This window comes from Pundamilia nyererei, unplaced genomic scaffold (genome assembly GCF_000239375.1).
Source record: "Pundamilia nyererei isolate P.nyererei 1_Seehausen unplaced genomic scaffold, PunNye1.0 scaffold00028, whole genome shotgun sequence".
In the NCBI taxonomy this organism is placed as follows: Eukaryota; Metazoa; Chordata; class Actinopteri; order Cichliformes; family Cichlidae; genus Pundamilia; species Pundamilia nyererei.
Genome location: NW_005187429.1, coordinates 131695 through 148747, shown reverse-complemented (window position 1 = coordinate 148747; position 17053 = coordinate 131695). Strand labels below are relative to the sequence as shown.

Genomic DNA, 17053 nt, shown 5'->3' with positions numbered 1-17053 from the left:
ATCTTCCTGGACTGCCCATCTGCAACTCTTCTCCCTTTATCTCACATCTACTTCTTTAGCACATCATCGATTTGTTGCTGTTGCTTGTCAAGCCTGCTCTGCCGCCTTATCTTTGACGCTGGTTTATTCATGTGTTTACTGGTCAGTGTGATTGAGTTGCACAGAGAAAACTCATCAGCTACTGCATCATTTTTGTTCAAGGGTGCTCCCTCCAGTTTGTATTGATTTCTGTCTTGATTAGGGAGCCTGTAATGACACAGAGACCACTAACAAGTTAGCCAGACCTAGATGGAAGGTAAACACCTGCTTAATGACATAATTATGCTCAATAGTGTACTCCCAAGACAATTGCATTTCTATTTTCCTCCACCAGATGATTGAGTCTGCCTGCAGTTTGTCAATAGAGGCTAGAAGTCTTTGAAACAGGTTATTATTTGCTGTGTGCATCTCTGTCTCTTGTGGTTTTAACGTAGTTTCAGATTGAGTTATCATTATATCTGTGTGTGTGCGTCGCTATAGCATAATATTATATGTTGCTTTGCAATATTATATCAATAAAGGGACATCAAATATCAATATTTTATAAAATAAATAAAATTACTCTAAAAATACCCATCTCATGCCAACCATCCTGAGATAACATTAGCCAAGCAAAGTTGCATTAAGTCAGCTCAGCTGAAAAGCCAACACACTTAACTTGACAAAGCTACCTCCTAATTCAGAGCAAGGTAATAGCTGAGTCACATGAGCAAAAGATAAGATGGCAACCTCTTTGCATCTAGAAAAACAATCTTGTCTTTGTTTTTGTTTTTCCCTATATTCTCCGACCTGTTGCAGTTTGTGTTAAGTAAACGGTTACCCAGAGCTTATGAGCGTTTCACATCCACTACCACTTATGATCGCAAGTAGGGCAGGGCAATATGGCCAAAAATATTTATCACTATATATATTTGAAAATTTGCGATAATGATACAATTGATGCAAGACAAAATACTTTACAACTCCACAACTTTATTAGTGCAAAAAAAAAACCCCATTAATTTATTTTCCCTTAAACAAGCAGCTGTTTTTATGTGCATTAAAGCTGTATAAAAATGTAACGGTACAAATGCAAATTCCTTGCTGACAGTTTAACCAAAAGGCATTTCCAGTGGAAATGGGCTGACATATCCTGAGCCTAACCATGTATAACAGGGGTGTCAAACTCAAATACACAGTAGGCCAAAATTCAAAACTAGAACAAGGTCGCGGGCTAACATTAATATTTATTGAAAAATATCTTCCTCCAGATTTAAGAATGAATCTCTTCTTATGGACTCAAACAAGTTTTGCTGAAAAACTGAATGTGGAACAAGCAAAGCTTAATACTAAACAATGTATATATTAGCTGTATAATACCAGTAGGCCAGCTCTAATAGTAATTTGGTATGGCTTCGCGGGCCAAATGTAATTAGGCTGTGGGCCAAATTTGGCCCGCGGGCCAGAGTTTGACACCTATGATGTATAATATCCACAAGTTAAAAAGAGGTGCTTTGCAACATGAAACTCCACAGTGCCAAATAAATAAGTCAAATACATATCTTTCGGACCATAAGGTGCACGGGATTATAAGGCGCATTAAGCAAAACAAATCAGTTACTCAACTCATTCTTCTTGCTTCCTCCACTTCTGTACCATTGACTCATTAATGCTGAATTCTCTCACAGCTGCTCTCTTCCCATGTTCTACTGCGTGTCTGACTGATAGCCTTGTGTTTAAAATCGGCTTCATACGCATGTCTCTTAACAGGTGCCATTTTGGAGTCCTTATACACATACAATACAGTTATATTATGTTGAAGCGCAGTACGTATTACTCTGTGAGGCTCTTGACTATGGTAGCCGTAATGCTCCGACAATCCATCAAGCGGTGCAGCATTGTAGCTTACCAAAGTTGTACTAAAACATTTTTTGACAGATTTCTGAGCGCTGTGTACCACATAAAATCGGTTTGAGGTCAGTAAGCAAAACAGAATTCATACATAAAGCCCACCAGATTATAAGGTGCACTGTCAATTTTTGAGAAAATTAAAGGCTTTTAAGAGTGCCGTATAGTCCGGAAAATATGGTAATAATGACGGTCCACTTGCATGTTCTACAAAAAAAATGTGCTTTGGTGGCTATCTGACGGACAAAAACCAAACCAGTTCCACGTATCTGAAGTTGCACGTTTTTACAAACCAATTCTGGTTCATCCGTTTCATTCACTGATCCGCTTTTTCACTTCTCATTCTCCGTAGCCGCTATGCTTTTTCCACCATGTGCGTACCAAAACAAAAGCACTGCGCATGTGCATTTTACCCATATTCTATCGTGATATTTCATTTTCTTGTCATTGTAGCTTGGCTGATAGGAGGCAACCTTTCTGCAAACAGTTGCTGTCTGACTTGGATTGACTAAAATCACTCTCAGAGAGATTGTTTAAGGTTTGAAAATAATTGCTGTCTAATGTATAAATGCAGATGGATATCCAACATGTTGTCATTAGTCTGAATGAGTCTTTGTTAGTGAGCACAACTTGAAGGGACTTGACGCAACAGGCTGTCAGGTGGTTGCATTCTGATTGTATTCCTATAGAACATTAAGGTTGTTGAGCACAAATGTAATCGTTAAATATCAATGTCTGCCTACGCAGACAGCAACATATGTCTGATTTCTGATGATTTATCATAATTAATTGTTACATTATCAGAGAAATTGCATGTAATTGCTATCTTGACGCCATTTATTTGCATGATGATATCAGATTGATTTGGTGAAATGTTGGTATTCCTGGCAGTCTCATTATATCGTGATAAATATTTTTGGTCATATCGCCCTGCTCTACTGATAGGTCAGTACTGTAGATTTCTGGATCACTGTTATAAAATGGCAAGAAATAATAAGCCATGTTGTGAACATGACCCATGTTCACGTTTGTGCATGAAGATGAGAGAAGCACAGGGAGGATTTTAAAGCACAGGGTTTTAATTAAAAAAAAAAACAGACAAAGGGAGCTTGAAAAGGTCTTTCATATACAGTTTATGAAATAACTGAATTAAAAGCCTGTCACGTCTTCATCACACTGGTTAAATGACACAGACGCAACAGAAAAATGGTGATCAACAAGGCCGATATCGGCTGATGCCAATGTTCACCTGGCGCGTCCATGAGTCCTTGGTATGCTGATCCTATCTTGAACTACGCGAGTCATAAAGTTGAAAAGATTAACAATGTATGACTGATGCGTCATTTGACTGGAAAAAAAAATTGACCTGAGTGTTGATTTGAACATGTTATTCATTCATGTTTTGTTTTTTTCCAGCCTCCTGTTTTGTAACAGTTTCTGTCACATGTTTCTGCGAAGGCTACTTGTAAGTTGAGCTGGCTACTTCCTTATTTGGCTTTTTGGAAATTATAAATGGCCTCTGTTCTCCATTTCTAACTGGTTATTAGACATATTTATTGATGTGGTTTCAATGACAAGAATAATCTGCATATTAAGGGTGGTCTGACTTCTTCCTCTTAGTATTACTTAATTGCGTGTATCCTTCAATGTTGAGCTGATTTGACTCTTAACCCTTTTCCATTGTCTCTACATTATTATTCTTTCTGTGTATCTTGTTACTGACCATGCATCAAACTTTGTCACTGCAGTTTCTTCCTGCTGCTGGGATTGAAGGCAAATATATCACATAGATAGGCGGCAAGGCTGGCAGCTGGTGATTGTAGCTTTCACGTGTCTTTTTCTGGAGCCATATGATGCAGATGACATGCCCCAGACGCCAGTGTGGACACAGTAGTTGGGTTAAAAGTGATTCTGTAGGAGGAGGAAGAAGTCCTCTGACAAGTCTGACTCATCCTCAGTCTAATCACACTCTTTATTTTGTTACTCAAGTTAGTCTGCCATTAAACAGCATATGCTGGCTGTCCTCGTTGTCCTCATCAGTGTTAAAGAGCAGAACAACAGGCTACCACAAAGGACTAATTTCTGTAAATGGAGGCTATTCTGCGTTATAATCCTTCCACATTTTATGAGTCACTGGCTCCCCTCCCCCCTCGTCATTCCTGTCATTGGTGGAGTCCATAAATAGACACCTGGCTGCCATGAAGGGACCAAGCACTGAAGTAATACAAAAAGAAGCATTTGAATGGATGAAAAAGGCATCTGGAGGCAGAGAGCATGAGGAAAGAGAAATGATGTGTGGGAGGATAAGTGGATGGGTAAAAGAGGGACAGGGAAAGGAAGGCACAAAAATCAAATAACTATTTTTTATTTTTTGTTAAATTACCATTTTATGTTATTTGTGCTTGTTGGGAGATTTTCTGATTAATATCTGTCCAATAATCTATAGAATGTGGGTTTTGTATTTATTTTAAAGAGTATTTTCTTTAACAGAATATGTTGCGTAATGTTACCTTTCAAAGCCAGCCTTCTACCTGAGGTGAAAGTAAAGACATTTTTAATAACCACTTGTGTATCTTTTAATCTAAGAAGTGAAACATTGGAGTAGTGTTAAATTGAAAATATGCCATCTTCCCTGCACCAAATTTTAGCACATTTTTCTGTGTGACGGGTATGAGCATAAAAGGACTCTTTCCTTCCCTGTTTTTCTTTTTCCTCAGCCTCTTTCACCAGACATACCAAACATGGAATTTGAGTCTGCATTCAACAGTCAATTTAGCCTTGTACTTGCAGTCTCAGAGTGCGCACACAACACAGGCACCATTCACTGAAAACACAGGATTCATCAGAGAGGCACAGAGGTGGTATCTGGCCTGCCATGGTCTTACAGTGATAGTCACACTGTAGATTTGGTTAAGGGGTCGTCAACATGTACATATGTGTTGCTCCAGTGATACAAAAAAAATGTGACATTTAAGAAGTAAATATTTAAAAATGTGATTTTATGCAGATGCCTCTAAAGAGGATGGTGTTAGGCAGACTCTCACTATTGGTTCATTAGAAAACTGCTGCAGGGATTTCCATCACATTAATGGTCATTGTTAAAATTGAGTTTTTCCTTCCCACTGTCACCAAGTGCTTGCTCAATGAGGCTATCTCATTGTTGGGGTTTCCTCTATTATTGGAGGGTCTTGAAGCAACTGACTGTTGAATTGAAGTCCATGATTTTCACTTACAATGCCCTACAGATATATCAGCGAATATTATGTATTTGTTGATAATAGGGCATCAGCATTTAGAACAGCCAATAAATGAAAATTCAAAGTAAAGAAGACGCATGTAATTAACAATGTTTTGAGTGCTTATGTTGAATAGTTTGTCCACCAAAGGGCATTCGGTGACTTCCCTGTTTGGCAGCACACGTTTGGAATGCCACAAACCTGCTGATCTGAACAGAGTTGGGCAGAGGCTAGACAAATTTGTGACAATAAAATAAGTTTATTTTTTAAACTTCATTCTCATGTTTTTTTTTTCACACAGACTCTTAAATAGCAGCACATAACAAATGTTTTTATGGTTCATGTGTAAAGAGGAAAAAATATCTGCTGATTTATCAAATTTTTAATTGGCAGATATTGATTTTAGTCTTCTATTAGTCAGGGTCTACTTGCATAGATTGTGTGTTTGTTTGTGTGAACAACGATGCCAGTGATTTAAAAAAAACAAACAAAAAAAATCTAATTTATAGTAAAACTAACAATTAACCAGTTCCTACTGTATAAGCATGCACATGTGACTTTATTTATATAAAAAGTGAATTAAAACTGGTAATAGGATGTAGTTAGTTTGTGACAGTTCTCATTACTCTGACCTAAATTTACTTCTCTTGTATTGAAGCTTGTGTCTTTTGCATATGATTAGGTAGAGTGAAGATTTAAGATTGGATGGGCCCCATGGGATTTTCTGGTCTTTAAGTGGGCTGCAGTACTCTTGATTTTGGGGGTGGTTGTACTAAACTATTAATAGAACAACACAATCGGACTCACATGTACCTATGGAAGCATTAACATCTAACATTCATAGTTAAATAGAGGTGTTTCTCCATAGAGACAATCTTGTGTGTGTGTGTGTGTGTGTGTGTGTGTGGATATGATCCTTGAGGAGTCTTATACACTTTTACTTTTCTTTTTCTTTCTTTTTTTTATTTTTTTAAATTAAACTTAATTAAAATTTGTGAAATTGAGTGAACAAATACTACTGCGTTTTAATTACACCCAGTAGATTTAGAATTGTGGTTAAACTGTCTTTTTAATTTTTCTACAAGTGACTGCAGGTCTTATAGGATGAAAAGGCCATAAATAGGAGTGTGCAGTAGGAGCCATCTGCTACTGTTTCTCAACAAAGTGAGAATTAAAATGACAACAAAGGAGGCAATAAGTGAAGAAAGAAAAGGTGCCATTGGAGTTTCAATAGAAAAGAAGCCACATGCATGGTGTACAGGGTGCTCAGAGTGTGAATACTGTGATGGACTGGAACCGATATCAAAAATAACAAACAGGAATGGAGGAAGCGGAGATTTCATTGCATCATGAAAATGTCAGCTGAAGTAGGAGAGGAACCTGTCTGTCTGTTTATGGACATATAAACTGTAGCGCCTGTTCAGCAAGTATCTGCATTCAGCCATGCCATATTTCTTATTCTCGTCAGTGCTTGAAAAGAGAAGCCAGCCAGGTTTCTCTGTGTGGGTGATTTATGATTTTTATTTATTTATTTTTTTCGATTTGTAAGCCTAAGTTGAGAAGGCGGCGCCTGCAGAGGTGTGCGTCTGGAGAGCAGTGAGCGGGAAGGAGAGACTTACTGTTTGATGTGTAACAGAATTTTTCTTTTTTTTTCTGAAAGTTACCAAAAATAAAAAAAGAAGGCTGATAGATTTAGTGGAGCTTTGTTCAAGTGTGGACTGTTTGTATGTGTTCTGTATATTTGCGGTCATAAATGTTAACATTTATTATGCAGAGTGTGTGTTTTTGTTTGTTTTTGTTTTAATCAGGGTTTCTTTTTCCTTTGTCTTTTCTCTTTTCTTTTTTTTAGGTAGAGGTAACTCCACTGCAGATGAAGGAACATGTTGGCTATGGACCAAGGAGTGGTGGAGGAATGGCTGTCAGAATTTAAGGTAAAGCTTCATTTTCTGTATGAAAGTGTTTGTTTGGGCAGGGAAAAAAAATACTAAAAAAAGTCATTTACCTGTACATACTCTGCTTCTTATTATTGACAGGATTTATTTCACACATAAACAAACACACTTTGAAGTGCTTCGCTACCAGAAAATTGCACGCTCCTACTCAAATATGAGCATTTGCTGTTAGGTGACCAGTACTAGAGCTGCGGCTTAGTGACGAATATTAATGAAGGAGCAGATGAGATTTATTTATTTTTTTCTCCTGTGTGAATGTGTGAGGACCAATCTGCTGTCATGTCTGTAAAGTTGACCTAATATAACCAGCTCAGTGTGACAGACAGTGATTGTGGTTAAAGAAGCTGTCAGGGTCTCTGCAGGATTTCACTGCTATTAAAACGTCATTTCAGAAGCAGCAAAACCAGACTATCAGTCTGCTTTGCTGCTAAATGGCAGATTTTATTAATAAAAATTTAAAAAGCAATGATATATATAATTTTCTTTTTTTTGCAAATCAGTGTAAATAATATGAATTTGTGTTTGCTTTTCAAACTGAAATGCTGTAAGACCTAAATGTGTAGCATGTTAAACTTCAGCTGGTTACATATGTGTTTCAGACCCTTCCTGACAGTGCCGTCTCCACCTATGCTGCCTCACTAAAAGACAAAGGTGCCCTGGTCCCTGCACTTTACAAGGTCATCAGAGAGAACTACAGTGACGTATGTAGATATAAATCTTTTATTAACTTGAAAATTAGATTGTAAAAGTTTGACCACCCGAACCTTTAACCAGTACTTGGTATTTAGTCATGTGTTCAGTCCGACCATTTACCTGCTTTGTTTTTGTTATTGTTATATTTTTGCTCAGGCTTGATAATCTTGTGTTTATGGATGTGTCAGATTTGCAAACACACTGCGTCCCTCAAGCAGTGCTGTGTTTATACCCTGATCTTATCGTTGAACCGTAGATGCTAGTTGCAAAATTTGTTGCAAATGAGTTGGCAGTTCTTGTCTCGTGATTTTTACTTTGTTTTTTATTTTAAATGTTGTGGCCTAATTGTATGCCATGTGTTTTTTCTCTTTTGGATATGTGTCCCATGCAGTTACTAGAGCCAGTGTGTCACCAGTTGTTTGAGTTTTACCGGAGCGGTGAGCCGCAGCTGCAGCGTTTCACGCTACAGTTCCTGCCAGAGCTCCTGTGGAGCCTCCTGTCCGTCAGCGCAGCCAGAGACCCCCACACCTCCGGCTGCATCGAGGCCCTGCTGCTAGGCATTTACAACCTGGTGAGGGAGAGGGTGAAGCACTTGTTGCGGTTGTTTTCTAGTTGCAGAGATGAAGCTCACGGGTGATCGGTTTTATTTATTTTTTACTAGAGGTGAGCTGCTCTGGTTGACGGCAATAAAATGTATCTAGTGTTTTAAGTGCACAGTAAGGAAAAACACTAGAAAAGTCCTTGATCCTTACCAAGTGGAAATTATCATGCAATTTGCCAACAAAGAGGACTTAACTGCTCAACTATTTCAGGGATCTGCGTCATGAGTTTTGAAAGATTACTTTCTGCCCTTTCTGCCATGTTAGACAGCCGTGACAGGAAATACGGGGGAGGAGTGGTGGAAACAGTGACTTTGCACATATACGTACACTGATGGACAGCACCTTGCAAATGCCTTTTTTTCATTTGCAGATAGATGGGAGTATTAGAAGTGATTAAAGTTTGAGTTGTATATCATCCTTTTCAGCTCCGAGTGATCTATCAGCAAAGTCCACTGTCTCCTCACTTCCTCTCTGAATACCAGAATAGGTCAGCTGTCACTCAACATACTGGCTGGTTCCCATTAATCTGTTTGACATTAACATGCACATAGAGGGGCACCAAAACCCCGCGGTTTGTGCCTGTGTGAGCACGCATGCATACATATGAGTGCACACCAACAAAGTGTCAGTAGGGAAATGAGACCCTCAGGTTTATACACAGCCACCCACACATGACTGATGACTGTGCTCGAAGAGATCAGCATACGCTCTTTAGAGGTTTGAGGGCAGACGCAGATGGAAAAAGGGCTTTTTTATTTTTGCTTTCGCCCACATAAGTTTTCCCTCTTCCTGTCTTTCTCTTTTACAGGAAATAGTTGATAAGGATGGACAGAGTAAGGTGTTATCTTTTACCGTCCCTTCCCTCTCCAAACCCTCAGTTTACCATGAGGTGAGTGTGTCCTTCATTCAAAGTTGTGCCAGGGTTGTTTCTGCAGAAATGTACTTACATAAACTGTATCCACCTCTAGCCTTCAACTATTGGCTCCATGGCCCTTACCGAAGGAGCTTTAGCTAACCATGGGCTGAGCAGAGTGGTGTACAGTGGGCCTCACCTCCAGAGAGAAACCTTCACAGCACAGAACAGGTAAGACAGTCATGTTGGTTTTAAAATGTGCTTTACCTGTAGCAAGATGTCAGTCTGTTCGTTTTCAAAGTGGCAGCAAACACCAGCTAATTAACAAAATAAGAATGCACATAAAGGAAGATGGAAAATCTGATCAAAAAAGGTACTTTTACTTATTCATTTGTGAATGCATGCTTTGTATTATAGCCTAAAAAGGACATATTACGTTTAATAACAAACTGGCTAAAACAGATTCATGATGACTTGTGTACTGATGGGGAATTAAGCTGCTGCCATGGTTTTTATTTTAGGGTAGCTTCAGCTGTGGCCTGTGGCAGTTGTCTCTGCCTTGTTACATTTAAACTTGTTATATTGCCATTAGGGTTTCTTAAATTATTCTAACTGAGATGAAAGACTGGCGGCCATGTTGGCCTGAACTGAACGTCCTCTGCCTTAACCATTTTTAATTTTAACATATCGCTTGTTTTCCAGTAGGAGAATTCTTATTAGACAAAAAAGTGGTGCATTTAAAGATCCCACACAAATATTATGAATGTTTTGGTTCTTGTTATCCTAATCCTATCATATCCTGTACAGATGGAATTTCAGGTTTTAAGATTTTGGTGTTTCTTACGTAACGTGCCATTTCAAGGGTTTGTTTGTGTTATTGAGATTTGAGGTGCTGACCTTCCTCCTGCTTTGCTACAACGCCGCTCTCAGCTACATGTCCTCCACCTCCCTGCAGTCCCTCTGCCAGCTCAGCTCCAGGTAAAATATATAAACACACACACGCCCACGAGCATTAGCATTTGTGGGTCACTACAGCTGGGTCAGACGCACACAAACTGCTTTCCAACTTTATAGCTTGTGTTGCTGAAGTTCTAGGCAATATTTTATGGAGGCAACTTACAAACACACACCCACACACGCATGCGCGCACATGCGCGCACACACATACACACACGTTTGCAAGTTGCTGCTTATCTGATCCTCTTATAGACTTTGCTGCCAGAGAGAGCCACGATATCGCTATTTGGCAAAGAGCTGCAGTGTACACACATCCCAGCTCAGTAATCTGAGCATTGGTCTGCTGAGCTAAAGAGAAGTCATCGGCCTCGATTTCTGCCTAACTGTTTGCTGTGTTAGCAGCGCTGTACAATGCATAAAGCTTCTAATATACAGTACAGGTGTTACCTCATGCTTTTTGACTCCTCTGAAGCTTGTTAGATGCAAGGTGTGGTTTAACTTAGACTCTTGCTTGGTGAGTTTCACATCAGCTCAGCTCGCCACACAGTTAAGTAAATGGCTTTAATGGTGCTGCAGCTAAGTGGCCCACTGGAGTGGTTTCTCTGCTTCCATTCTTACTCATCTAAACCTCTCTAATGTGTTTTTATTGGTTATCTACCAGGGTGTGTATTTGTGGTTACCCACGGCAACAGATGCGGCGGTACAAAGGCATTAACGCACGGCTCACAGTCACATCAGAGTTCCTGGTTCAGCTCATCACAGGGATCCACTACGCCTTGTGAGTACAAACGCACACGCCAGCACACAGTGAAAGTTCTCATGGCGTCACAATGTCAAAGTTGCGTTGTTAAAAAGATTCCACAGAGATTGGGTACAGGAAGCTCCTGATACTCGTTAAGATAATTAGTGCAGACAGTTTATGTTCCAAGCTTACATTTTATAAGTGATGTGAAAATGTAATTACAATCTTTTCTGTTGTCTCAGCTAATTTCTTTAAATTGTACTTATTTCAGCATGTCAGATTAAAATAAAATGATAATAACAATAATCCCTTAATCTGTTTTAGACTAACAAACTGTGTGCGCATGTGTGCGCACATTTCTGCCCCTGTGTAGGTGTAATGGTGAAGTTGACCTGGGATCCAAAGCACTGGATGACGTTCTGTATCGAGCCCAGCTAGAGTTGTTCCCCGAAGCCCTGTTGGTGGGTGCAATGATATTTTTCTGCCACTATCACACCTCCTCTAAGTGTGTGTCTGTGTCTTTAAGTGTAAGAGAGAGGGGAGAGCATGTGATGGTTGTGCACATGCTGGCTTCTGGTTTTGTTTCATGCACGGCACAGTATACGGCATTGTCTTGGTGTGTGTGTGTGTGTGTGTGTGTCAGTCAGAGTGCAAGCAGAGTGTAATCCCACGAGATTATTTACATGCTTTCCACTCTGCTCCGTTAAGCTATAATCCTTGCGGCCCAGGGAGTAGAGGATTGAACCCGCACTTACAGTATTACTACACAGTTCAAGGTGTGCTCCTTCACAACAATCAAAACAAACAGCATTTACACTCATATTAGTAACAGTGGTGATGGTTTATTTTATTTTTTTTCCCGTGTAAAGGAGTTGCACATGTGATACTGTGGAAAGTTTAAAATGTCAATTTTGTGTTGTCGGTTTCTGTGTTGCAAGTGGAATACACCAGGTGGCTGCTAGCTTAGCGTGACGTGGTGGCGTGTCCCTCATGAGACCAGTGTGCCGAAGCCTCACAGACAAAAGACATGTTGTGTTGTGATTATGAGTCTTTCTGCCGTGTGTTACGTGCTCGGCTGTTAGGAGATTATTAGTGCAAGTGCCCCGTGAGGAGCACTAGGAACAAAGATTATTGTATAAAGACTTGTGAAATCCATTTCAGTGTGACACACAAGTCTTTGTTTTCCTTCTTTTTTATTTTGCTTCTTCCGTTACTTAATTCCTGCATGTCTACTATGTGCAAGTGAAATTATTGATGAGATGTTGTTGGATTAGCCACTTGACAGAACATCAGCGTGTACTTCATGTCCATCCTGTGCTTGGTTGATGGGGTCAATTTTCTAATGTGGTTGAAGCAGGGATGCTCTGACATAGTGTCTGAATATCATATGTTGGCTGATATTGGTCACCAGGAGCAGAGCTTCTCCTATTATTATTATTATGTTAAGTAGAATAAGTTAGTATCAACATCAGCTATCAGCCCAATTGAAGGCTCGGTGTGTGTACATCCTAAGTTGTGCTTGCTATACATTAGTACTGTTTTATTTTTTTGGTTGTTTTTGGGTTTTTTTTGTTTTTTTTTTTGTGCCCAATAAGGGAAAAAAGATATGGAAATGAAAGTAGAAACTTTCTGTAATTTTTGGAGCTGTAAAATAGCATACACTTATAATATCGACAGCTTTGTAACTTAGCTTAAAAACTCTAAATTTGGCAGTGGACAGTAAATCCTCGGCACTTGATCTTGCATAAAAACATAATTATAGTAAACACTTTTAAAATGGTAAAAATTCTGCTTATGTTATTTTTGCACTAATGCAAATTCGCACTAGCTTTCGATAACAGTTAGTTGTAGTAAAGCTGCTTCAGCAGAGTTTTATGCCACCTGAGCCTGAATGCAACATGAGACTGCTGTATTCTTCCATCAGTCTCAGTTCACTTCATACTAAGATTAGTGTGTGTAAAGATGTTGGGGCATAAATCGTTTTTGTTTGTTTTTTTGGGGGTTTTTTTTAATTAAAAAAAATGTCTGAATACAGCTGGTGTTAAGTGTAACAGGTGTCTGACTAATGGTTAACCATGACCTGGGACATAAATTTACCATTGCCTTCATAAACCATAACTCTCTTTAAACCCAGAAATTTTAAACATTACCTAAAAATAAAACTTGAACTTTGAAACCTAAAAGAGCAAACATAGACAACAGGCTGTAGTTTGTCTATGAACTTTATTACATTGTTAGATGATTGTGATAATATAACGATATCTGCTGTGCAGCTAAGGAAGCTTTCTGGCAGAATTGGAATCTATTGAACTATAATTAAATTTAAAAACTATAATAAAATTATTGGTTTTTGGGTTATTTTTCCATCTTGATGGGTGCATAATTTCAGTGTGGCCTTCATCTGTGTGCTGGCTTCTTGAACTATCCACTCATTCATCAGAACTTTGAGAACCCCCATGATCTAAGTCTCAATGTCTTTCTCCTAAAATGTGTTACAGAGTAATAGACTGAACTGTGAAGCAGTAAATGTGTGATTCTTGTTATCTCCAGGTGGGTAACGCCATTAAGTCCTCACTGCACAGTGCAGCACTGAAAAGCAACAATAAGGAGGGTGCGCGGAGTATTCAGGTGGAGATCACACCTACCTCCTCGAGGATCTCCCGCAACGCTGTTACCTCCCTCTCGATCAGGGGACACCGCTGGAAGAGACATGGTGAGACGCATACACAGGCCTAACGCAAACTTACCAAACAAGAGTTCCTACACGCTTCTCTCATGTTTTAAAAGAAAAAGGTAAAACCAACAAATGAATTTAACACCAAAGGAGAGAGCAAGAGGTTTAGATCTCATCATGCGCTTTCCCCTTTTTCACTGTGTGACAGTCGACGTGTTGTTGTCATCCCTCATGGAGCCCCTCAATATCATAGATTGCCCATCCTCAGCTTTCTAACTAGTGCCGTCCCTCTCCGTCTTAGAATCTGCTCATTGAAAACCACCGCTTCCTGTCTGATTTCTGAGAATACTCTTGAGATGCTGGCAGCACAGGGACAGAACAGCCTGCCAGGCAGACAGATTCAGCATGCCACATAAATCAGATCAGACAGAGTGCAGGTAGTGTTTTTAAAGTAGGATACTGGTGGAAAATTTGTGTGTGCTTATCTTTTGTGCAGTTTCAGCCTTGTGCCGAAGACTTTTATTAATATTATAATGACCACAGAACAAATGAATCAGACTTCCATTACCCTCTAGAGTAAATGATGGCAGCCTCTTTGTGGTGCAGAATTAGGAGAGGGCTGTTCTCTTTTCCCAGTGTAGCTACGTCTGGGTAAATTACAGCCTTGAGCTAGTTTAATAAGTAGGTTTCACATTGAGTCTAACGCCTGCTTTTTCTGTCACAGATCATACTTTTGTGAGTTTATATATAAAGCTTTTGTTATGAGCAGATGGAGGAAAACGGTATTAAGTATTCATTTATTTGCGAGGATGCACAGTGATCTATGAACAGTATTATTTCATTTAAGTGCTGTGTTCGTATTCACTCCCATTTAGCATGTACGTTGACCATGTGTTATGTTCTGATCACTATGATTTGTTTTTTATTTTTATTTTTCTGCCATTACATTGATTACCTGTTTGTCTCTGTGTTTTTTCTGTTGTGTCTGTGATCTTTTTTTTTTTTTTTTTTTTGCAACCTTTTTTGTTTTTCATGTACCTCTGCATGAAATGTGCATGTGCGTGCGTGTGTCTATATGTTTGTGTATTGTTTCACTACCCCGTCCATGCACCCACCCACCAGCAGAGAACCAGGAGGTGTGTGTAGACGGTGAAGCTGCGGTGGGGGGCGTGGCCATCCCAGAGATCAATGTAACGGGCGTGAGCGGTGATCGAATGCCCAACGGGGACTCCCTGCGGCCACGCCCCGATGGCCGTTCCCCGGCAGACGGCGACATGATGGGTGCCACCTCTGAGGTCAGCATGGACCCCCGAGGTCATGACTCCAGCATACGTCTGGAGGTCAGGAGGCAGAAGTCTGTGAGGCGAATGGTGGAGAATGAGGGGTCTGGGTCAGCCTCCACAGGGAGGAACCAGTACTAAGGTCCTACCCCTCCTTCCCCTTGCCCCACTCATGGGGTAACCTAGGTAACCAATTGTGGGGTCGTGGTCTAAAAAAGCTGCATGATCTTTTTTTTTTCTTTCCCCCCCTTTGTACCTGTTTGCGTTGGGTTCTACCCTCCTCTCACTGTGCTGCTCCTCTCATCTGTCTATTAAGCATCATTCATTTTTACTCTCTCCTTTGTGGCTAAAGCTTCTTCATAAAGATCTCCTGCTGGAATTTCTAAAGGGCAAATGAATTATTTAAGATGCCACTGAATAACAGATCAATAACCTAATAAAAAATGCATTAAAGTCAAAGGAATGACATGTGCTTATGATGAGCGAGTTGATGACATTAAAAGCAGAGCATTAATCAGAGAGGGGAATAGTAACGGTGTTAAAATGAGACTTTCCTGATCAGTGAAGGTCACCCCAAAAGCCTATACTCACTGTTAAGTCATGATGACCTTGAATAAAAAGACCTAGATATCTTTGTTAGCATATCGAGGAAACTCCTGTGTTTTCGCCGCAGTTATCAGAGACCTTCTTGGTCTGTTTGCCTCGACACATTACCCCAGGTTGCACCTGGTCACAGATTACTTCCTTCTGACTGGTAGGTAGGAACTGAGAAACGATACGTTGGTCTTGAATTATGTGCTTTCGCCATATTTACATTTAGAATGCAATGAGTGCATATTTGTTTTGAAGAGGTTAAATCTGAGCACGAAAGACTGTAAGTGTAACAAGACCTGCTTATCTGTTTTTCAGCTGTTCTGGTGTTTGTGTCACAGTGGTAGCATCAGATTAGAAATGTGTGTTTGTGAATGTGAAGGTGGTTGGAAGCTCACACACAGTTGTGGATGCATGAATTCAAGAAAACAGGAAAAGTTTTCTTGTGTATTTAGAGTTAGTGAAGAGAGAAAAAATATTTAGGGTGTGCCTTGGTTTGCTTCCCTTACTTTCCCTTCATGGTCTTTCATAGGTTTTGCTCTTAGATGCTGTCCTTTCCTGCTTTTGAGATCAAACATGCACTCCTCTGCCACTAAATTACTGACCGTTGTCTCACAGAGCTGCTGGGTCTCTCAACCTGTGTACTGTACCCGGACTTACTGTTTCTGGTCAGGTGGTGAAAGATTGCAGTGTGAGGTCGCCACCTGCTGGACAGTGATGGACCTCCTCTGTCATCCTGCAGCATGATATTGTGCAAAATTCAAACAAGCCTCTAAAGGATTGATTGGATTAGACTGGATGACAGATGAGGTTCTTCACTTTTGACACATGTGCCGTTTTCTCATGTTTCTCTTGTTTCCTCTCCCCTTGTCTATCTCACAGACGCAGTGGATCTGGGTTCCCCGGATGAGCTGATGGATATTTCGGAGGTGGATGAAGGAGTTTGGCCAGGTGGCGCGGGGCCTGACATGACCCCACCCACCATCACTATCAGCAACAGTGTCACAACATTGAACCTGGGGGCCAAAGCCATGAAGAAGTGTCGGCTTGGCGGGCGGACCAGCAAGGACAAGGACAAGGAGGCGGGCCCTCTGATGCCAGGCCGGGCCGCCAGCGAGAACGCAGAGCTGTCTGTTAAGCGGCTAACGCTCACTTCCAGCCAATCGGTGCCCAAAGCGGGAGCCCTCACCAGCCTGACGCGCACCGCCAGCGCCGTTTTCTCACGCTCCTTTGAGCACGTGGCCAGCGGCAATGCCCCTCCCTCAAGCAACCACACCACCTCCGAAGCCGGCCGCTACTCCTGCAGCCTGCAGGAGGAAGGCTTGGCGTACTTGAGTCCAGCGCCAAATCACACACAGCGCTCCCCCAGCATTAGCGTTCATCTCGGCTCTGACCTTTGAACTCAAGTGTGACTCTTGACTCATCTCTGATCCTGTGACCCCATACCTGTGACCTGGAACTCCAAGCCATGCTAACTGCAGTTGACTGCAAAAGAAACACTCCAGCTGTTTCCCCCTTGTCACTCCATTTTTTTTTTTTAATCTCCC

At 40.6% G+C, this 17053-nt stretch overlaps 1 protein-coding gene across 5 annotated transcripts in view; it reads left to right on the top strand.

Moving 5' to 3' along the window:
• Window positions 1–17047, top strand: part of hycc1 (hyccin PI4KA lipid kinase complex subunit 1) — a 21401-nt gene extending 4354 nt beyond the window's left edge. For 3 of the 5 annotated variants that reach the window (XM_005728264.1, XM_005728265.1, XM_013909662.1), the window contains exons 2-11: window positions 7012–7093; window positions 7714–7815; window positions 8199–8378; window positions 9218–9298; window positions 9378–9493; window positions 10145–10240; window positions 10881–10997; window positions 11335–11422; window positions 13512–13674; window positions 16389–17047. In XM_005728264.1, coding sequence (XP_005728321.1) covers window positions 7043–7093; window positions 7714–7815; window positions 8199–8378; window positions 9218–9298; window positions 9378–9493; window positions 10145–10240; window positions 10881–10997; window positions 11335–11422; window positions 13512–13674; window positions 16389–16906 — 1512 coding nt within the window. In that variant the 5' untranslated portion in view covers window positions 7012–7042 and the 3' untranslated portion in view covers window positions 16907–17047. Of the gene's footprint in view, window positions 1–7011; window positions 7094–7713; window positions 7816–8198; window positions 8379–9217; window positions 9299–9377; window positions 9494–10144; window positions 10241–10880; window positions 10998–11334; window positions 11423–13511; window positions 13675–14757; window positions 15102–16388 lie in introns of all 5 variants that reach the window. The other 2 variants (XM_005728267.1, XM_005728266.1) reach the window with 2 other exon arrangements.
• Window positions 17048–17053: the final 6 nt, after the last annotated feature.